The sequence below is a fragment of the Panthera uncia genome, unplaced genomic scaffold, assembly GCF_023721935.1.
Source record: "Panthera uncia isolate 11264 unplaced genomic scaffold, Puncia_PCG_1.0 HiC_scaffold_227, whole genome shotgun sequence".
In the NCBI taxonomy this organism is placed as follows: Eukaryota; Metazoa; Chordata; class Mammalia; order Carnivora; family Felidae; genus Panthera; species Panthera uncia.
Window position 1 is genome coordinate 55,204 of NW_026058987.1, and position 22,975 is coordinate 78,178.

Here is a 22,975-nt window from a genome sequence, read left to right on the forward strand (position 1 = left end):
TCCACAGCGTTAGTGCCTCTCTGCTGGGAGATGGAGCTGTTTGGGTTGAAGGGAGGGTCTTCAAACTGAGATACCTCTACCCCCAAAGTTGCCTGCACGTTTTCAAAGGGTATGCAGGCACTGGTAATTTTAAGACAATCCATTTCCAGGTTTTCAGTTTCTTTATGGACTCTTTCATAAAACTTACCTGCAGTGAGAAGGACCTTGTCTTTCTCCCTGTTAGAGAAGAAAAGGTCACCTCTGACTCAACTTTAATGTCACTATGATACAGTGTTCTAGAAGGTGAAAAAACTTCAGGGTGCCAAATAAAGAGACAATTTGAAATACTGGTGTTTTAATCAATATTGCCTTCTTACCTCAAGACAATATCAGCCCAAGGTAGGGGGGTTTCATGTCCCTCCCATCTTGGCCATGTTTCTGTAGAGGTAGAAACGTGGCAGTAGAAACAGATGTATTGTAGAGTTGGCGTGGCAGGAGAGGCAGCAGCTTCTATTTAATAAACATTGCCTCTTCTACTTCTTGTCTATTGGCAAAGGCACCATCTCTATGAAAGCAGCCAGAAAGAGCAAAGAGAGTGTGGGTAAGAAATGGGGGAGGCAGAGGCACCTTGCTCCACGCCAGTGATAAGTTTGTGCCAAGGTTCAGTGGCTGACTGCTCTTAGAATATTCAAGTTCTACAAAGCATGTCGGTAAGACTTTATATGACAGGGGCCCACTGCATTTTCATCTTCTCTGTTAAAAAAAAAAAAAAAAAAAAAAAAAAAAAAAAAAAAGCTTGGTGAGCATTTTCATTCATCTGTGTCTTGGTCTGAGCCTCAGCTGCATATTTCGAATAATGATGAGGAAGGATGTTAACAACTTCCACTTTACAGTTGCAGTGACCTTCAGCCTCTCAGTGGAGGGGATGAAATGCTCCTCTGGCTCCTTTCCCTGCTTCATTCAAAGTTGTTTATAACCTGCACCCAGCATGGGGTGGCAAGATCTAGGCTTTAAGACCATGGTCCTCCCAAGTGGTGCCATAGTCTGCTAAAGCTGGTAGAAACATTATCAGTGTAAGAGTGGTCTTCTCTTCCTCTCTGAATGCTGTCACGCGCTTTCTGGTTCTCTGAAATGGAAATCACTGGAATTCTTAAAATGAAAAGAACAGTGGAAATTCAGAGTTAAACCTTGTCTAAATTAAGGGCTCTATCCCCAATGCCCACTGCTCCTCTTCTGCCTGCGTTTGGCATTACATTTCTCTCTGCCTGAAAACCTTGACTGTTCCTTAACTTTCTAGGTGCCTTTCCCTGTCTCTCTGCCCATCCAAACATCTTCCTTCCTGAAAGGACCAGACCAAATGCCATTTCCTCAAGAAGTTGTCATTGATTCTTCTAATCCCCATCTGCTCTTTCCTTTCTCTTTGCTTCTAATGTATGTACCACTCCTTTGGCATGTCAAGCCAATTCCCCTCAAATGTATGGAGTTTGTACTGTGAACCTGGAACTGTGTCAAGCAATAGGGATGCAAAGAGGAACAGAATGGGAGAAATAAGAACAAGGTAGAGGGGCCCTAAGCAAAAGAAGCAAGAGATAGCAGAGAAAAGGACCAGAGCAATCAGCTGAATAGGGGCCTGCAGAATAGGAGTCCCATACCTCCTCCAGAGCAGTAGCTCACTTCTGTAAGTCATGATTTCCCACCCTTAGATTGGGAGATCCATCCACCAGTAGATTTTGAAACCTTTGGTTCACTTTCTACCAAATGGTCATTGGCCTCTCTGCTTCTCCCAATCCTGTTGGGATTTCCCTCCCACAGGGACAGAAGCTCAGCTGGCCAGCTGGATCCCCACGATCCCCTCCTAGGGTTTGCAATGGGCCTCTGGTACTCCTAACAGACTTGACTGCTCACTAGGCTGGCTCTCAGTGAGTAAAAATACAGCCTCCAGGAAATGGAAAGTAGCCACTCCTATGGTGAAGCCTGGGGTAGAGAATCTAGAGTGAAACCAATGACTTCACAATGGCAGCCGGTTTAGGCAGGTTTCCTAGTGGTGTCAGGCCACTAGAGAGTCCCTCAACCTCCTCCCGTGGCCACCACAGAAATCAGTCCAAAGCTGAAGGGATTTAGTCTGAGAGCACTGTTAAAGCTCTTCACTGGGGGCACCTTGGTGGCTCAGTCAGTTAAGTGTCTGGGTGAATCAGTCAGTTAAGTGTCTGACTTCGGCTCAGGTCATGATCTCACAGTTTGTGGGTTTGAGCCCCCTGTTGGGCTCTGTGCTGACAGCTCAGAGCCTGGAGCCTGCTTCGGATTCTGTGTCTTCCTCTCTCTGCCCCTCCTCTGCTTGCGCCCTATCTCTGTCTCTCTGTCTCTCTCTCAAAAATGAACAAACATTTTAAAAAATGTTTTAAAAGCTCTTCATCAAATTCTGCCTTTATGGTGGGTACTTGCTCTTCTGCAGAGGCTTCAATTCCTCAAATTCCTTCTCATATTCAAACAGCAGCTAAATATCTATGCAAGGTGTGCTTTAAATGGTGCTGTTTCTGGGAAGACCTGCTGAGAGATAAATTCCCCTTTCTAATCAAGCCATGCGATTTCTCTTTAATTTTATGAATAGAGTTCAACTACTACTCCCCATCTGCCTTTTTGAAATCTGGACACTGTGACCTTTTGTTTTGGCCTTTTGGTTTTCCCCTTCAGTTTATATTACATTGTCAATAAGAAACAAATGGCAACTATTACTTCACTTTTCAGAAAAATATTCAAGGAAGAAAGGGGAGAAGGGGGAGGAAGGGAAGGAGAGGAGAAGGAGGAAGAGGAAGAAGAAGGGGGAAGAAGGAGGAAAGTAAAGGAGGTTGATTACTCCATTTTAGGGGTGCATAAGTAGCATAGAGGGCTTAAACAGTAAATAACACCCTACTGTTAAAATCTTCAATTCACATGACCTTTAATTCATTGAAGCTTGCTTTCACGGCACTATACAGTCCCGTTGTGAAAGCACCAAGATCATTTCTAGTTTCTCTTTCTCCTGCCTGGTGATTGGCTCCTTTCTATGTTTCTCAGGAGACAAGGAAAATAAAATAGAAAACTGAAAAGAGTGGCTTTTGTAAATTTGTTAACAGCTCTGGTGGACAGTGTGGGTAGGGGGAGGGGCAGCCAACGGCTGTAGTGACTCTTAATTCCCCCAAATCCTGGACTGGCCAGGATTCCAGAGCAGGTCCCTACCCTCAGGCACAGAAGCCTCGATTCTCCTGGACACAGTACTTGTCTCTTCTTTTCTCAAAGGATCACGCAGTAACATGCTGCAACGTCCTTTGAAGGGAGCCCTTACCAGTTTTGTCAGGAAAAAAAAAAAAAAAAAAAAAAACTTCCCTAAACACAACCAAACTATCTCCTGCTTTAATTTAAGATGATTTTCTCTCATTCAGTCATCCACAGAAGTGGGGAGCATTTGTGTCCATTATAAGCCCGAAACAAATAAACAGAAACACTTCAGGGCAATAGAGCATCATCACCAAGCTCCTCAAAACGACGCCTGTGTGAAACAAAATCTCGGCTCTCCATTGCTTTTTTTCTCTGAGTTACCCAGTTTAGCATCCTTTCTGTTGTTGCCTGTTACTTTTCTCTGGATCCATTTTCTACATGTAGTTAACCGGGCTCATTTAGAAAGAATCCACATAGATGATTCCTGGCCGTGGTATGTCATACTTCCACTCATTATTGCCACAATTTCCACAAATATTTTGTTGGCATTTTCACCATACTGCAGATGCATGTTTAGCTAGTTGCTCTGGGGATGAGCAACTGTGCCTCAGCTCGGGAGAATATGCCAACCTAAACCTGCATCTTCACTTTCACTACTACTACTTCTCCTTCTCCTCTTTCTTCTCCTTCTCCTCCTTTTTTTTTTTTTTTTTGCTTCTCCCACGTGCTGGCTGTTTGGGTTATCACTGGACTTCTGGCAATTTTAAATTGTCTTCTTAATTATGCTTCAAAAATCAGCCCAGGTGTTATTTTTTCTGGACGCCTTCTCTGAACACTCTTAAGATGGTAATGTCTCTCTCATATCTGCCGACCTTGTATCTTGAACATTCCCCCTTGTCACAGTCCTCATGGCCTAATGTCATTATACTTTACCAAGTCTCCTCTAGTAGCATGATTTTTGCCTTACCTCTGTAACTTTGGGGAGCACCTGGCAAAGCACCTGACACATTTTATGTGCTGTATAAGTAAGGGTTCTCCAAAGACACAGAGTCAATATGTATATATATGGAGAGAAAGAGATTTATTCTGAGGAAGTGACCCACCTGATTGTGAAGCCTGGCAAGTCCAAATCTCTGGGGACCCAGGAAAGAGCAGATGCTGCAGCTCAAGTCTATTGACACAAAATGAATGAACCTTTTAGAATTTCTAAAAAAGAAAAAGGAAGAGAGTTTTATTCAAGCTCAAGTTAGGACAGCTGCCTGAGATACACAGTCTTCACAAAGAAGAGAGTGCTCCAGTAAGGGAACATTTGATGTAGGGTTATATACATTTATTTCACACAAAAAGTTACAAATAATTAGATGAAGAACATTTCAGTAAGTTGTAGGCCTTCTCTTAATTTTCTAGTATATGCAAGGGGCTATCTGACTTTAATCGTGTGGGAACAGGGAAATTTCTTACTTTTTCTTATCTTTTATGCTCAGAATGCACCTCTTTGGTTATTTTCTTCAATGAAGTAGATGTACAATGTGTACCCTGGGCAGAAATAGAGCCCATGCTTTGAGGTTTTGCCGAATCAATTTGACTTGGTAAATGTTAAAGTACAGCTTCCCTAGGAGCATGGGAGCCTGGCCCACAAACATTAAAAGTTGAAAACTTCCTTTATCAAGTCAGAAGACAGTCTGCTGTCAGACTTCCTACTTCCTTGCTGGAGGTCAGTCTTTTTTCTATTAAGGCCTCCATACTGAATTGGCCAGGCCCGATTCTGTCATGGAATATCATCGGCTTTACTCAGTATCTACTGATTTCAATGCTCATCTCATCTAAAAAATACTTTCACAGAAACATCTAGAAAAATGTTTGACTCAATATCTGGGTATTATTGCCTAGCCCAAGTGAATATGTTCACCAAGTCTTCTGAATTGAATTGATATGTGGACAGCTGCTTTGGGCTTCCAATGTCTCCTGTACTAGCTTTTTTCTGGTTTCTTCTAAAAAGCCTTTACTTCATCCCCCCTCCCCCAACTTTAATTCATTTTAACAAATGTATATTGAAATCCTATTCTGTGGTATGTTTACCTTTGAATCTTTTAGGTCTGCAAGAGTTCAAGGGGCCCTGCCTATTAACCATTTCCTGTTAGCGCTCTCTCAATCTCTTTTTTTTTTTTTTTTAGTTCTCATGCTTTAACTAGGTGTGGTATTACACAATGAAGACATGAAATGGCAAAGACTTGTTTAATACCCTGTTTTTCAGTTATCTGTCCTTCTGTTTCCCTTCAAATGAACCAGTTTTGACAATACTGCGGTTGGAGAGCAACTGAACTTCAGGGCCTCATTTTCTTTGTATCAATATGAAAGGGAGTTTATGCTAGAGGCATTACCTTATCTGAGCATTTGGAATCAATTATGCTAAAAATACTATCACTAATGACAGAAATGCTTACAATGTAAAGCTTAGTGGTTAAAAATAGGATAAAAAATTGTATATACAAAAGGACCCACATTTTTTTCAAACACGTGAAAAAAATAAAGATTTTAAGTATATACAGTATGAATGATGAAATGTGAGTGATTATGTTTTTTCTGTGTTTTCCAAAATTTTTTTACACATATAATATGTAAAAATTCTAATTGTGAAAGATTAAAAGTTTCCCCTTAAACTTCTCCTGGCAAACTCTCCCATTATCCTCTTGAGAGGTAATCATAATCATTATTAACAACTTGATGTGTATCCTTTCAGTCATTTTATACACACACACACACACACACACACACAGCTCTTCTTTTTTTTTTTTTTACATAAGACCATATATATTCTTCATTCTCAAATTTGATATTTTTACTTAACAAAATATCTCTAAGCTCTTTCCATGTGAGCTTGATTATTTACCCAAAGTCCACTGATTTAAATATCCGCCTCATGGTTTTAAACAGTTCCATAATTATGCCATGATTTAGGAAAAGGAAACACAAACTTACTTCCCTGTAAACAGATATTGAGGTTATTTCCAACTTTCAGCTATTAGAAACAATTCTGCAAAGAACATTCGGGAACACTTATCTTCATGAACAAGTGTGGGTATTTCTTTTGGAAAGATTTTTAGAAGCTTTCCCAACATTTCTGCTGAAAGTATGCATTACTTTTATCATTAAAAAATGTAAACACTGTATTAAAAAAACATTTTAAAAATATCATGAGTCAGCAGCCTAAAATGAGATCACATGGCTGGGTTCACTCCATGAGAGAAGGTCCTATGTCATAGCATATACCTGGTAACAGTAGGTCTTTAATGTCTGTAGGATATATAAAGATCACTCCTGGACATTGTTAACAACTCTTTAAGAAAAGTACCATTATTTCCACCTTACAGATGAAACATCTCAGAGATTAGGTTTGAGTCCCTCAAGTTTGTTTCTCAGCAAAAGCCTCAAAATGGCAAATAATACTGAATTGGTGACTAATGAAGATACTTGCAATATGTCTTCCTCAATAAAACTGGGGATGGGGAACTAAATCTTCAATGTCTCTGTCTTTCTAGTATCTACGCTAATGTCTAGCACTAGTAAAATGCCAGATAAATATTAGTTCTTGGCAGATTAGCATTCACTCTTTCCTTTATGAACAAAATCTTGATTTTTGTATAAGTATCCATCTCTCAGGGAAGATGTTTTATCCTTGATCAAAAAAACCCTCATAATCTAACAGTGATTGGTTTAGTCTTGGAGGGGAGCACGGGAGGAGGCTTTCTTAACAGCTTCTTCATCCTTAAAAGAAGAGATAGTGTCTTTTCCCATTGGACATTGTCTGTAATTGTAATTGGACTTTATATCTGTCAGAGATGCCAGCTTGGGGACAAAGCTAACACAGTGAGACTAGTGGGGCAGAGAGATGAAAGGAACTGGATACTTGATGATAACAAATAATTAACCCTGGGGATTTCTGTATTTCTGTTATATATATATATATATATATATATATATATATATATAGTAAGATAATCTAGATATGTGTAGACATTTTGTTATGTAAGATAATAAGTGTCTTTATTATTTAAGCCTGGTGAGTATGGGGAGTGTTGGGGGGGTATAGAAGAGTGTAATGGTTATTGCAGTTATTTGGAGCCAACTGACAGATTGTTCTTTGGTTTTCTGACCATGTCCTTGATGTCCTTGATGAGAAACATTTTCCAATGTTTGACCAAGAAGAAAAAATGTCAGTAGGTGTTGTCAACCTTAAAAATAAAATAGCCAGTTATTTTACCAGCAAAATGAGTTTATGCAGGAATAGAGGAATTGCAATTTGGGACATGCAAACTCTGGTAAAACATAGTCAAGATCCAGAGAACAAATGAGAGGGGCTTGCTTTTATAGAGGAATGGAGAAAGTTGGGAGGGGTGGTTTTGAATGAAAGTTTATTAGAGGAGAGCCAGAGTTCAGGGTTGTGGCTACTTCTCAATGGTTGAGATGTGGCAGTTTCTCACTGGCTGGGTTGTTGCTGGGCAAGAAGAAAATCTTCATCCCTCTAGTTGGGGTAGTAAAGGAAGCTGTATATAAAATAAGCTGTAATGCATGGTATATGCATAAGAGCTTTCCTCTTCAGGGCGGCCTGACTCCATTTTGAATGAGGCTTTCTTTTATTTATCTTCACATTTCCCCCTTTTGTTCAAGACATCTCCTTGAAAGCATCACTGATCAAGAGTCAGTTTTTCTGCATTTAGTGATTTTGTCCCTTGGTACCGGGAAGGACCTTTCCTGGTTGTCATGTCCCATGTCAGAGGGAAAGTGCACAGGTTGGAGAAAACATTGAGGTCACATTTGAGTAACAAGGAAGGGTAGGGGAAAGAACTCTCAGGCATTTCCCATCTAAAGTTTATATCTTATCAGGGTCATAAATAACCATTGGAGATCATCTTGAAGTGTTGAGTTGAGGGTGAGTAGCATCACCCTATTTGGTATGTTGCTTCTACAAAGGTTTGACAGGTAATGGGTACAAAGCTTAAAAATTATTATACAAAACAGAATTAAAAGCAATGTGACAAATCCAGTTTGTGAGATGGTTCTAAACTGGGAACCCCAACCTGAAGGTAACCAGAAGCCAAAGGACCATGGATCATTACATGAAATTTATTATAGCCAATGTGCTTATTCCCTAATTTTATGCAGTTGGGCATCTACGTCCCCCAGAAGAATTTATCCATGTGCAACAGGTGGTCTTGCCTATTCAAACCCTTCCTTGTTCAGCACGTAGATGATTGAGGGCCATTCAATTATCCAAAACTACTTTAGGCAGCGAGTCACGTGACTGTGTTTGGGCCCCTATTGTCTTGGCTATGGTTGGTTAACTCTCCCAATATCAGGGACAGATTTCTGGTCATGTGTTCATTGGTACTTACTCTGGTCCAAGGGAGAAAGTCTTTTCCTCCAGCAAACCCAAAGTCCTGAATGCCTTCTGGAAGTTCCTGTTTAAGATGGCTGTGGAGGCTTAATGGGGTAGACCAGTGGTAGGCTTCTGGTTTGTTATGAAGAGAAAACAGAACAGTAAATACAGGAAGAGCACATTGTCCTTTGATCCTCCAGCCATCATGACAGTGAGCTGCCCAAGTATAGGGGCCATTGCCAAAACCTCCTCATATGAGGAGTAGCCAAGTGGAGTACATAGGGCTCTCTCACAAGTATTAGTATTTATGGACCCTTTGGTTGGTAATGGAGGCATTAGCAACATTCAGCCAAAAGTCCAACAGTGTTATTATTACATATTGAAAGCCCACCCTAATACATGGGTTTGAAAGCAAGCCTACAAATAGTCTGATTTATGCTGAATGCTGTGCAGTATCTTTTATATATATTTTTAATGGATCTCATTCTCCCACTGCAGGGTTGGGTTAAATTGAGGTAAGGAACACAGGTATATGGATTTAGTATTCTAACTTTATAAAAGGGACCTGTGGAACAATTGGGCATACAGTGGCATCTGGGATTTCAGCAAAATTCATTACAGGTTGAACTAAGGAGTCACTGCTATAATGGACAGATTTGAGTTTTCTGATGGCAAATCTAACAATTGGAGCAGTTTCCCCCTTTTACATGGGATTGGCAAATGCATACAATGAAAGAGAGATTGAAGAAAGGGTGAAAATGAGCAAGGGAAAGAAGGTTTATAGGCCTTGGCTGGTTATCTTAGGAAAGCTGTCTCCTTCAGCTGCCATCTGCTTCAACTCCTGGAAATCTTTACTTTCAGGTCACCAGTTGATGTGCAGGCCCAGTTGGGGTTTGGTGCGTTCTTTAGATGTGACACATGGGTCCAAGGGTTATTCCCTAGATTTTGGCAGAATTAGGGTTTGTAAACAGCCCCTTCTAGGGGTTGTTGCAATGAAGTTGAAGAGAGTCTAGTCTGTCTTTTCCAAGAGAAAAAACCTCTGGGTTATAAGGAGTAATGCTTGAGGTATTCACCTCCTGGGAGTGTACTATGGAAAGATGGTTCTACTAAAGCATGGTTATTTTGAACAGAAGCAATTAGGTCTTTATACTATTGAAGTATATCTTCCTTTAATCAGCTGTATATCAAAGGACACAGGAGCAAGGTGCATTGGGTGCCGTGTGATTATCAAAAAGGGTGCAAGTGTATGAGTTCCGGAAGGTGTGGACCTAAGACTTAGAAGGACTGATGGCATTGCCTTTGGCCACAGGGTATTTGAGGAGTCTCTACAATTTTTGCCAACTGAGTCTTAATGATGCTATTGGTACATTTAACTAGATGTGAGGATTGAGGGTGGTAAGCACAAAGTGTTGTACAAGTGTCCAAGTAGCACAGACCTTCTGATGCACTTGACCAATGAAGTGAGTTACCCAGTCACTATGCAGTTCGAGGGGGGTTCCCCAGCTAGACATAATCTTTTCTAATAGGATTTTAGCCACAGAAGGGGCAGTAACTTGCCTAAAAGGAGAGAAAACATATGTCCAGTGAGAAAACATACAAACCATGACTAAAACATAATTTTATCCCTGAGGTGGAAAAAGCTGAATGACATCCATTTGCCAAACCTCGAATGGCCCATTGGGGAATTTAAAGTTTCCAGCAGCAGCTGTATTTTGTATTTCTCTAGGTTGTATCTGGGGCAGGTGGAGCAAGCAAAATAAGCACTTTTTGCAGCTCTATAGGTATTTTCTCACCAGTATGGGTTCATAAAAGTTATAATTTTATCAGTGGACCAATGATTCAATGCATGTACAGTAGTCAGAAATGGGAATTTTAAGGCCTCTGGTAGGACTGGGTTTCTATTTGGGCCAAACCAAACTTCTCTTTTTATTGAACCAAAAGTTAGTAGATTTCTAATTTTGTTTTTGCATTTCTGGGGACAATTGTTGAGCCTCTCTAGCCATTTTTTCTAGATTATCATTGGGGGAACATCCTTTTGGACCATGACAGAGGCTTGGTTGTTGATTCTTTTGAGAGCAGTGTTCTTTTATGTATGTATGTATGTATGTATGTATGTATTTAATGTTTATTTTTTATTTTTATTTTTTTTAATGTTTATTTTTTGAGAGAGAGAGAGAGACAGAGCATGAGCTGGGGAAGGGCAGCGAGAGAGGGAGACACAGAATCCAAACCAGGCTCCAGGCTCTGAGCTGTCAGCACAGAGACCAACATGGGGCTCGAACCCACGAACTGTGAGATCATGACCTGAGCCAAAGTTAGATGCTTAACTGACTGAGCCACCCAGGTGACCCTTTAAGTTTATTTTTGAGAGACAGAGAGTGTGTGAGTGGGAGAGAGTCAGAGAGAGAGGGAGACAGAGGATCTGAAGCAGGCTCTGTGCTGACAGCAGGACACCTAATGTGGGGCTTGAGCTCACAAACTGCAAGATCATGACCTGAGCCAAAGTCAGACGCTTAACCAACTGACACTCAGGAGCCCCTAGAGCAGTGTTCTTGGTGGAAACATCAGCAAGGTGGTTTGGAATGCCCAGGGACCTGAATGACAGTGAAAGCAGCTAGTAAAAGTATAGCATCTAATAATTGTATGGCACATAATAAGCCTCACTGTTTCTGTAGCACTCCAAAGTCATGAGCCACTCCAAAGGCATATCTACTGTCAGTATAAATATTTGCAGTTTGCCCTTGGCTAAATGCAGGCCTCAGCGTACAATTCGGCCTGCTGGGCTGAGGTAGCCAAAGGCAATGGTGCCACCCAAATAACTTCAAAAGGAGTTGCAGTTGTATAGCTAGCACAATATGTATCATTTTCACCTTTTAAAAAGAAGCATCAGTAAACCATGAAAGGTTAGCATTATTCAGAGCAGTTTCTTGTAGGTCACCATGGGGGTCAGAAGGAGATTTGTCGGTATTAAGCAGTCGTGACAGGTTTCGTCAGTGGAAGAAGGGAGATGAAATAGCAGGGTTAAGGTTATTACAGTGAGGAAGAATCTTGGGAGAAGTGGTTAGCAAAAAGATTTTACAGGAGGCAAGGTGACTAGATGAAAGGTGTTGAGTATGGTGAGAATTTAGAAAGCTTCTACCACGTGGAGTACAAGAATAGTTGTAGGGGAGGAATCTCATGATTATTTCTTCAGTGGCCTTGACTGAAAGGACTGTGGCAGAAATGGCTGAGACAAGGAGAGGTACCCTTGTACCATAGGGTCTAGCTGTTGGCTATAATACTGTTTGTGTCAACGGTGGGCCCCATGTTTTTGGGTGAGTACCATAAGAGCATTCCCTTCCTTTTAACATAGAAGAGAAGTTGATAATTGGGATGTCCAAGGGAAGAGGGATTTATTAAGCTTTCCTAAGACTTTAAGTCATCTTAGTCTTCTTAAATAATACAGTCAGGTTTATAGATTTTAGTAAAACTTATAGGGATGGGCCACAAGAGAGAAGTCTGGACAATTTCTACAGTCAGTCGCTAACTAGCTCCAAAAATCTCATTGTTGGTATTTGGTTTTTGGTTAAGTTCAAGATGACATGAAGCCTATTTGGATCTAAATGTAGTCCTTATTCCAAAATCAGGTGCCCTATATATCAAACCTGAGTTTGAACAAACGACAATTTCTTCTTGGAGACTTTATGTCCCTTTAAGGCCAAAAGCTTTAACAAATGGATGCTGTCCACCTGTGAAGAGGCTTGAGCAAGGATCAGAGAAGCAAGTCATCTACCTATTGTAATAGGGCATAACCTCCAGGAAATTTTAGGTCATCTAGATCAGCCTTTAAGGTTTGTCAAAAGGAAGACGTTTCACATGAAAATATGCTCAACATCACTCATCATCAGGGCACAATAAGATACAATCTCACACCTGTCAGAATGGCTAAAATTAACAACCAAGGAAACAACAAGGATGTGGACAAAGGGGAACTCTTTTGCACTGGGGGGAATGCAAACTAGTACAACCACTCTGGAAAACAGTATGGAGGTTCCTCAAAAAATTAAAAATAGAGCTACCCTAAGACCCAGCAATTGCACTGCTAGGTATTTATCCAAAGGATATAAAAATGCTGATTCAAAGGGGCAATGTTTATAGCAGCACTATCAACAACAGCCAAATTATGGAAAGAGCCCAAAAGTCCATCGAATGACAAATGGATAAAGAAGAAGTCGTATCTATCTATCTATTTATCTATCTATCTATCTATCTATATACCTACACATGTCTATACACATGTATATATATACATACACACACACAGTGGAATATTACTTGGTGATCAAAAAGAATGAAATCTTGCCATTTGCAACAATGTGAATGGAACTAGAGTGTATTATGCTAAGCGAAATAAGTCAGTCAGAGAAAGATAAATACTGTATGATCTCACTCATATGTGGAATTTAAGAAACAAAATAGATGAATATAGGATAAGGAAAGGAAAAATAAAATAAAAAAACAGGAAGGCAAACCTTAAAAGACTCTTACAGAGAACAAACTGAGGATTGCTGGAGGGGTGTTGGGTGGGGTGGTGGGCTAAATGGGTGACAGGTATTAAGGGCAATTGTTAGGATGAGTACTGGGTGTTATACATCAGTGATGAATCACTAAATTCTCCTCCTGAAACCATTACTACATTATATGCTAACTAACTTAGATTTAAATAAAAGGTTTTTTTAAAAAAGGAAGAAGAGGTTTCAGTATTGTTGTTCTTCCCAAGTAAGGCACAGATACTAGCTGGCCTTATGCACTGGGATGCTAAAGAAGGCACTACATAAATCAACCACAGTAAAAAAAAAAAAAAAAAATGTAATTTCAGCAGGGATGGAGCTAATAAAGTATGGGGATTGGTAACAACAGGGTGGTGAAGGATGACAACACTATGCCTCAGAGGTCCTGCACAAACCTCCACCTGCAGCCATTCAGTAGCATGAATGAGTCAGTAGTCTATCTAAGTGATAGCAAGGTCCACAGGCATCATAAAGTAAAAGGAAACTAATGGCTAAGAACACCACCAGTTATTATTTATATTCAAGCCAAAGACACACTTTCTCATGGATTTTTACGGAAAGAGCACTGTGTAATATGCAGAATATTTATGAACAGACATCTTAAACTGAAATAGTTATGAGTTTGATAGGGATGCTTATTAAAAATGTCCCTCACTAGGAAACTTTCTCTGACTACATCTTCAGAGGTTGAGTGAGTTGATTTTTGTAAAGGATCAAAAAGTCACTTTGGCTAACGGTGGAGGTAGAGGTGGGGGTTTGACTGGAAAAGGGCACAAGGGGACTCTATGGAGTAATGAAAATATTCTGTATCTTGATTATGGTTATAAATATAAACTCATTGAACAGCACACCAAATAAGTGCATTTCACTACATGTAAATTGTATCTCAGTTGAAAACAAAAACTCTCAGACTTAGTCTGGGTAGTTATAGCCAGAAGGATATAGCATAGAAAATTAAAGACATAGCAAATTAAAATTTTGGTGTATAGACTTCATACATATGGTGATTCTAATTCTTTACAAAAGTGACATTAATTTATTCAAACAAAAATACTGTTAGTTTTTCTTTGCTTTTATTTACTATCAGGATTCAAAACTTCTAAACTGCTACCAAATAAATGATGAATTTATATTAACTTAATCCTGGGGCACCTGCGTCGCTCAGTACCTTGAGCATCTATCTGACTTTGGCTCAGGTCATGATCTCACAGTTGGGTTCATGAGTTCAAACCCCACATCCCACTGCTCAGAGACTGCTTGGGATCCGCTGTCCCCTTTCTCTCTGCCCTTCCCCCTGTTGCGCTTTCTCAAAAAAAAAAAAAAAATCTAAAAAATTATAAAAAATATAAAAATAAAATTAATCCTTACAACCACCATAAGAAGTAGATGCTATTATTTTCCTGTTTTATGGGATGGGCTCAGAACCCCGACAAAAGCCTTGAACTCCGTACCCTTTCCCCAGTATTTGGTCACACACTGGCTCACCAGAACCCAGAACAGCTGGTCAGAGGAAAGGCCGAAGCGTCATTAAGGGGCTACAGGTGAGTTATGGACACTCGGATTGAGAGTCTGGCTCCCTGAGCCCTGACATTCCGAAATGCCAGGCTCTACCCAGCCCTGTCCCCAGCCCAGGTAGCCAGTGACGCAGGTCCCATTGCCCCTGTTCGGGCGCAGAAGGCCACAGCGCTGCGGGGAAGGCGAGGAGCTGTTGTCCACGGTCTGTTGAACCTGCGCGCGGTTCCCTAGCGCGGCTGCGCGGCTCCGCCCTTGAGCTGGGCGCTCCGCTCGGGGTGGGCCGTGAGTCACCACACACCGGATGCAGCCAGGCCTTCCGCGTACCCTGAACTCTCGGCGCTCGGCCCCTCCCTGGTCCCGGGCGTGTTTCAGTACTCGGCGATCAGGTACTCCTCCCCGCCGTCCTCCAGCACCTCAGCCGGCGCCCTCCTCCTGGCAGTGCCCGGGCCTGCCTGCCCTGGGTCCTCCAACTCGTCCTCGGGGACGAGGACCCGCAAGTCCAGCCCAGCGTTCCAAGAGCGCTCGCCTCTCCGGCGGTGAGCAGGTGCCCACCCCGCCCCCCTGCCTGGGCGTTTCTCACCCTCCTCCCCACCAAAATAAGTAAATAAAACGAAATCAAAAAGGGGAAGACTGCCAGGAAGAAGATGTGCACAGACCGTAGTTTTGAATTTATTCGAATTTATAGTTTGGGGGCGAAGAATGTAAATGGCAGTAGAGTTTAAGGACTGTGTTCTGAAAGCAGGAGGGTGACATGTAAATGTTAACATGTACATGTACATGTTAACATTTCCAAGGAAAGAGATGGTCATCGATCCCCCCGCCCCCCAGCTTGCAACGCACAAAAACACACATTCACAAAAAAACACACATTCGGGTGGAGCTAGAAGGAATTGCAGAAAAGAAGCTGAGAGCATACCGGGCATTCAAATGTGGTCCTCAAAAGCCAACTAAGCTTAGTCTCTGAAGGTCTCAGCGCAAGATGGGACCCTCCACTCTCCTATTTACTGATGGGAAAGTTGAGGTCCAGAGTGGGTGGTTTGTCCACAGTGATGCACCTGATTCTTGGCAGAGCCAGACCCAGGAGCCTGAACTCCAGTTCCTAGGCATCGTTTATAAATAATAAAATATGTAAGTAACATTTTATAAATACCCTTTGTGAGTCGAGAAACTCAGCAAGATCCGTAACTCGGTTTTGGTATGCTCAACCCATCTTCATTATTTACTCTTCTCCAGGTGCTTGCCAGCCTGCATTCCCTGGCCCACAGCAGTGCAACTGAAAGGGGACTCCTGGAAGTCCTAGGACTTGAACATAACCCTGAGTAAAAGGTTTTAGGTAAGTGGAGGGGAGGAAGGGCGTGGTGGGTTCCAGGAAAGAGCTTGAACTGAGGGGGAAGTTAGCAAGCCCAACTGCAGCTAGGCACTTTTAAAAGTGCCTGGCCTATGCGAGTGAAGTAGGTGGATAGAGTAGGGGCAGATGGTGAAGGACTTTGAACATGAATGCTGCAGGCGATACGATACAACCAGAAATTGGAAATGCAACTACAGGGAAACCAGCACTTCACCAGGGATTAGATCCATGGAGGGAATCTGAGATCCCAAGACTGTTTAAGTCAAATCATTTAGCAGGAAGACAAAATTAAAATATTGCTGTTGAAAGGAACGTGGTGGGGAGAAAGTATTCTAGTTGAATAACAGAAAAATCTTTTCCCCTGGTTGCATACGAATAATAAAAATGGTGCTTACTATGTGGTAAACACTGTTGTAGGTGCTTTACAAAAATTTATTTACTTCTCGCAATAAACTGGTGAGGTTGTTACTATTTTTGTCACCATTTTAGAGATGTGGAGGCTGAGGCACAAAAAGGTTGCCCAAGGTAAGTAGATCTGTGTTGAGGCAGAGTGGCCTGGAACCAGAAGATTTGGGTCTCAGTGCCTCCATTCACTGGTTGTGTCAATTTACCATCTCTGAGCCTCAGTTTTCTTACCTGTGAAATATATACACTAATCCCTGCCTACTACTGAGGTAGAGAATATGCAGGTGCTTTGCAAACTGTGCATTGTGATGCCAGTGGAAAGTACTATTATTTAATAAAGGAGGGATGCACTTCCAAGGCCAAATCCCAACTAAAAAGAAAATGACAAGCTTGGTTCGACTTGCAGAATTTAATGGGCTTGCCACTCAAAGAGAGGCAAAGATGGAATCAGTTAAAATCGTTGGCTGTGGAGTCAGATGGACCTAAGCTGGAATCCCAGTCCTGCCACCTATTAGCTTTGTGACCTAAGACAAGGCACATAACGTCTCTGATACTGTGTTATCTTGATGATCCTCAATTTACTCACGTATAAAATGGGTCTAATACATTCCTCATAGAGCAGTTGTATTACATGAGATGCACTTAATACAATGCCTACAATTAGTAAGTGCTCAATACAATGTAGAGGGGCCCATTATTTTTTCCAATTCTTTTTCCTCATCCTCTGTATATCTTAATATTCCCCCAGACACCGCCTCATCATGTGTGAGGGACTGATGGAGAGGTATGTGGCTGCCATGGTGCTGAGCGCAGCTGGAGATGCCTTAGGGTACTTCAATGGGAAGTGGGAGTTTCTTCGGGATGGAGAAAAGATTCACCAGCAGCTGGCCCAGCTTGGTGGGTTGGACACCATAGATGTGGAGAGGTGGAGAGTCAGCGATGACACAGTAATGCACCTGGCCACGGCAGAAGCTCTTGTGGAAGCTGGGAAAATCTTGGATTTGGCTCACCTATATTCCCTACTTGCTAAGCATTACCAAGACTGCATGGGAGACATGGATGGCCGAGCACCAGGTGAGTGCAGCCACTGGAGGTCCTGGCGGTGGAGAATAAAGCAGCCCCAAGGCAGTCATTTAAAATGTTGATTGAGATGTAAACATCAAGAAGACAGTTATATTTTGTAGTTGTGACAAAGATAGAAACAACCCAGATGTTCTTTAATTTATTTATCTGTAGTGACACATTCACAGCCTTTTAAAATAATGCAGATAAATATCTACTGATATGGAAAGATATATTAAGTTTAAAAAAAAAAAAAGGATTACAAAACACATAGGGCATCCAAAGGCTCGTTGCTCCTTTTCCGAGGCCTGGTGCTCCTCACTCTAGAATCCGCAACCTCTTTCTGACATTCAGGATCTCTAATCCTCAGGTTCCATTGGGTTCTTTAAAGGCTTGGGCTTGGAGTCTGATGGTTTTTATGGGGCCACTGATTAGCTGGTTATGTGATTTTGAGCAAGGTTCTTAATTAAGCTCTGAGCCTCAGCTTATTTATTCATTTTTTTAAAATATTAATTTATTTTGAGAGAGAGAGAAAGAGAGCACATGTACATGTGCAAGCTGGGGAGGAGGAGGAGGAGGAGGAGGAGGAGGAGGAGGAGGAGGAGGAGAGAGAGAGAGAGAGAGAGAGAGAATCCCAAGTAGGCTCCACGCTGGCAAAGCAGAGCCCAACATAGGGCTCAATGTAACGAACCGTGAGATCGTGGCCTGAGCTGAAATCAAGAATTAGATGCTTAACCGACTGAGCCACCTAGGGGATCCCTTTGCTTATTAATTTAAACAAGAGAATAATATGTTAAACCTACCTTTTTGAGTTATTGTGATGTCTCAGTAATAACTGATAAAGACTCCAAGACTCTATATGAATCTGATTCTTTCCTAATAATCATACTAAGGGTTGTACGGAGAGTAAAGGACAGTGTTGGCTTGGGGTTTGGAGTTTGGGAGCGTTCATCATCATACTTTTTTGGCTTTCCCTTTCCATCAAAGAAACTTAGAGACTGATCTTGGTTCTGTCTTCCTGCCAGGGCCTTTGCTTTGGTTACACTGACCCTCTGCTCTACCTGACTCTTCCCAGGGGGTGCTTCAGTGCAGAATGCCATGCTACTGGAGCCAGACAAGGCCAATGGCTGGAGGATTCCCTTTAACAAGCACGAGGGCGGCTGCGGGGCTGCCATGCGTGCTATGTGCATCGGTCTCAGGTTCCCCCACCACAGACAGCTGGACACGCTGATCCAGGTGAGCATCGAGAGTGGCAGGATGACCCATCACCACCCTACAGGCTACCTGGGAGCTCTTGTTTCTGCTCTTTTTACAGCCTATGCTGTGAACAACAAGCCTCCCAGGCAGTGGGGAAAAGAAATGATGGAGGTGCTACCAGAAGCTAAAAAGTACATTATCCAATCAGGCTACTTTTTGGAGAAGAATCTTCAACACTGGTGAGTTGGTAGGTGCCCGCTCCTGCTAGAAAATGATTGCATCTGTGTGTGCACAGGCATGCACATGTGTGCCTAGAATTCATAGATCAAAGCACCATCGTGGTTCTCACCATCTAGTTTTGCTGTCTGCTGGGTTCAGCACCCCCAACTCCAGCCCACCTGCTAAGGATTTCAAGTTCAGTGCCAGCAGTGGTTGCCACCAAGTAGCCAGGTGAAGACCTCAATGAGTAGTTACACCTGTGGTGCTTCCCTGTTGTATAGGGATCCTATTTTGTATTCCACCTTTCTATAGTTTTTTGGCTATCCTATACTGCTATGAACTTCCCTGCTTATTTCCTGGAACTTGTTTATTCAGTGTTGTCTTGACACACAATATTTTGAAATCTTTGGTTAGAGTGCCCCAGAGATAGGCTTTTTTCACCAGCTAATTAATAAGGGGTAAGCCACAATTTCCCTTTTTAGTGAGTTCACGTCACATCACCTTTCTTAGAATAAAAATATCCAGAAACTTTCTGCTGAAATCACTTAATGGTCATGATGTTCCAAAGTTCTATCTTAAAAAAAAACCACAATAGAAGTATGTAAGGAAATGATGTGTTAATTAGCCTGACTATAGTAATCTTTTCACTGTGTATCAGTATATTAAATCATGTTGTATACTTTAAATATATACAAGATTTCTTAAGAAAATAAAGTAAAATAAGTAAGTTCCACCCTTGAAAGGTGACCCTTGACATTATTCTCAATTCAGGAAAAATAGACCTTTATTTCTCACCTTTACCTTGCTATATATCTTCTTTATTCAGCAACAACTATCAATGCCTTGTTTATATTAATCCTTGGCAAAAATTTATTGAATGAATGCCACTTAGAGCTCATTTTTATTTTTTTTAAATGTTTATTTATGTATTTTGAGACCGAGAGAGAGAGAGAGAGAGAGTGGGGGGGGGGGGGGGGGGGGGAGAGAGAATCTTGATGTGGGACTCAATCTCACAAACCATGAGATTATGACCTGAGCCAAAATCAAGGCTCAACTGACTGAGCCATCCAAGTGCCCCTCCTTTGATTTTTTAAAGCATTTCTTAAAAAGTTTATTTCTTTTGAGAGAGAGAGGGAAAGAGAGAATCCCAAGCAGGCTCTACACCATTAGTGCAGAGCCCAGTGTGGAGCCTGAACTCACAGAACCATGAGATCATGACCTGAGCCAAAACCAGGAGTCGGACCCTTAACTGACTGAGCCACCCAGGCATCCCTCATTTTGATTATTTAATACAATTTTGATATTAGTACAAGAAGTTGAAGTCATCTTGGAATTTTCCCTATTCATACATTAATCTGCTACCTTTCCTTATGGTTTTCAAATTTATTTTTTCAATTGACTATAGAATTTTTCCTTCCTACAGGTCCTACTTCCAAGACCAATGGGAAAAATACCTAAAACTTAGAGGGATTTTGGATGGCAAATCAGCCCCTACCTTCCCCAAGCCCTTTGATGTGAAGGAGAGGGATCAGTTCTATACCTCCGTGAGCTACTCTGGCTGGGGTGGCAGCAGTGGACACGATGCCCCCATGATTGCTTATGATGCCATCCTGGCTGCAGGAGACTCCTGGAAGGAGCTTGCCCATCGAGCCTTTTTCCATGGTGGAGACAGTGATTCTACAGCTGCTATTGCTGGCTGCTGGTGGGGAGTTATGTATGGTTTTAAAGGAGTGAGTCCCTCCAACTATGAGAAACTAGAATACAGAAACCGGCTGGAAAAGACAGCCAGGGCTTTGTATTCTCTTGGGTCAAAGGAAGATACTGTAGTTACCCTTTAGAGAGATGTGACATCATTTCTCATGGTTTCTCCTCTTATGTAGTCCAGTTTCTTTTCATTTTTTCCAAAGTCAAGAGTTTTAACCTTGTACCCCAGGAATTTTGAGGTAACATATCCCTTGAGCACCTGAAGCTTGTCTTTCCAAATTCATCCTGTCCTCCCTGACTCTGTCCCTCTTTCTGTCCTTTATCTCAGTTGATAGAAGTCAGTATCTCCCCAAGCTAGAAGTCTCATGGCCCCATATTTGAGTCTTCATTTTCATCATCTAATCTTTCACTAAGTTTTTTCTGTGTGTTTCAGGTTGAGTTCTCCAAAAGTGGACTTTGAGACAAAGATTCAATAACAAGTAGTTTATTTGGGAGGTGATTCCAGGAAGCCCTGGTAGGAAAATGGGAAGTGAGACAGGGAGGAGAAGGGAGGGAAGCCAGCACAAGGTGTGATGAGCAGGTCAGCACTCTGGCCAGTTGGGACTAGTCCATCTGGGTTCTCTGTAAGGCACTCCTCAAGAGTTGTCCCCCGCAAGGGGCAAGCAAACCTGGGGTGTCCATCCGTCACCTTCCATTTGGCATTGGTTGAGGACCACTCCTAGGGACGCTAACTGCCTGGTACTTCTTGGCCTGTCTTTTGTGCAAGCCAGACACAAATGTCTTCAGGCAAAGACTCAGAGGTGCTTGCAATGGCAAGCTGTACAGTGCATGGGAAGAGTGAAGGAGGTATGTGGGGTCCCAATAGCATCTGCCAGATGGTCTGCCTCCTAAATGTCCTTCACATCTGTTACTCTTTTACTTTCTTGCACCAGTATTTTTCAGTTGGATTTCTGCAGTCCAGGCTACTCAAGTCTGGGGAGATGCTGCTCCAAGCTGTACTCTGTACTTTGCTGGCCATGACACTTAACGAGTTGCCAGTTTTGTTGTTTTCTCTTGGCTTGTCTTTACTTTCCTCTAGACACAACCTAGCAAAGTGCCTGGGAACATGGGAGGTACTTGATCAGTATATATTAAATGAATGTTGTTAATTACCTCCTGTCTGGTCCCTTAATTCCAGTCTTGCCTTCCTCCTTGCCCTCCAGAGTTATCTTTACATATCAGTCATGCTGAACTTCTAATCATGTTCCAATGAATACTCACCCCCTTTCTCCATTTCTTAATGCTCTTCCCTCTCCTTTTCCACCTGGTAGATGCTTACTCATCCTTCAAGCCCCAGCTCAGGTAGAACCTTCTGGGTGAAACTTGCTGTGATTATCCGGGCACTTGGCCACTTTCTCCTCATATACCCACAGCCTTCTGTCTCCAGGCTTGTCACCACACTGATCCTGTTGAGTGGTGATTGGGTGTCTTCTGAGGACAAACTCAGGTTCCTTGTGAGGAATTATCTTATTCTCTTTGTGGCCTGTCTGCTGGCTCATGAGAGACATTCAATAAATAGGAGGTTCATCAAATTGTGTTGATGTGAATGCTTTCAACATGCGGTTCCACATCTGTTTCAGACACATCTGTTCAGACACCTGCTACTTCACGGTTGCCCAGAGTGACCTGTGATGCACTGTGAGAGACGGAGAGTCTGATGCTTTAACCATGCACATGTGCTGACCTACACAGCTCTGTATTTGAAGCAGGACTCAAGCAAGGACATGGAATTTATTATTCTTTTATACATAAAGGGAGAAGGAAATTCCTAAGTTCATTTTCTGTCTCAAAAAACTCTCACACGTATTTATATATTTCAGAAAACAAACACGTTTTATATATTACAAAAGCAAAAACAGGTTCTTTGGTAAGACAAGCAATTGGAATTGCAGACGTTCAAGCATGCTGGGCTACAATTCACAGAACACTGTCATACGTCTTAAATTCAGATGTCTTAAAAGACTCCTTTGTATAAATATTCTGAGCACAGTTTTAGAATAATAGAAAACACATACAAGATTTATACAAGACATACAACATTTATACAAGATTCCTAAGCAGAATATTAAGGTGACCCTCATGACTGCTTTCAATTTCCCAGTTGGTAAGAACTGACTTTATAGCACAGAATAGTGTGTGCCTTTCTGCAGATGTAAGACAAGAGGAAACATTTCTCCTGGTTGTTCTGAAGTGTCTTTTTCCAGTAGTTAGGAGCCTAGAATAGACAGAACACTAGAGTTCTATTAGCACTGGCCAAACAGTAGACCTGCTTAAATCTTACAGTATAGAAAAGAGCAGAAGAGCATTTTAACAAGTGGAATCTGAGGCATGACCTGTTTTACCTCTGTAGCTAGTTTGGTAAGTCATCTGAATTTAGTAAGAAGC

The 22,975-nt window shown here is 41.9% G+C and overlaps 1 protein-coding gene and 1 long non-coding RNA gene across 4 annotated transcripts; one reads left to right on the forward strand and one right to left on the reverse strand.

The window, feature by feature from the left end:
* Positions 1–279: 279 nt before the first annotated feature.
* LOC125917712 (uncharacterized) lies at positions 280–14,833 on the reverse strand. Of its 2 annotated transcripts, none has more exons than XR_007456270.1 (4): positions 14,587–14,833; positions 8,568–8,683; positions 4,278–4,380; positions 280–1,105 (listed from the first exon to the last, which is right to left on the reverse strand). It is a non-coding gene; the product is annotated as an uncharacterized LOC125917712 (long non-coding RNA). The 2 variants fall into 2 exon arrangements; XR_007456271.1 differs by having other exon boundaries at positions 4,278–4,345; positions 14,587–14,831.
* A 65-nt stretch (positions 14,834–14,898) lies between these two features.
* Positions 14,899–22,653, forward strand: LOC125917711 (ADP-ribosylhydrolase ARH1). Of its 2 annotated transcripts, none has more exons than XM_049623834.1 (5): positions 14,899–15,744; positions 15,850–15,949; positions 17,118–17,443; positions 18,507–18,867; positions 20,271–22,653. In XM_049623834.1, exons 3-5 carry the CDS (start codon positions 17,131–17,133, stop codon positions 20,683–20,685), a joined length of 1,089 nt encoding a protein of 362 aa, XP_049479791.1. In that variant the 5' UTR covers positions 14,899–15,744; positions 15,850–15,949; positions 17,118–17,130; the 3' UTR covers positions 20,686–22,653. The 2 variants fall into 2 exon arrangements, with proteins under 2 accessions (XP_049479791.1, XP_049479790.1); XM_049623833.1 differs by having other exon boundaries at positions 14,900–15,002.
* The last annotated feature ends 322 nt before the right edge of the window (positions 22,654–22,975 follow it).

Excerpts from the sequence above, each read along its gene's own strand:
- LOC125917711 (XM_049623834.1), top strand. The coding sequence starts at position 17,131 with ATGTGTGAGGGACTGATGGAGAGGTATGTGGCTGCCATGGTGCTGAGC. Across the intron at positions 17,444-18,506 it reads CATGGATGGCCGAGCACCAG|GGGGTGCTTCAGTGCAGAAT; the intron begins GTGAGTGCAGCC and ends GACTCTTCCCAG. Across the intron at positions 18,868-20,270 it reads GAGAAGAATCTTCAACACTG|GTCCTACTTCCAAGACCAAT; the intron begins GTGAGTTGGTAG and ends TCCTTCCTACAG.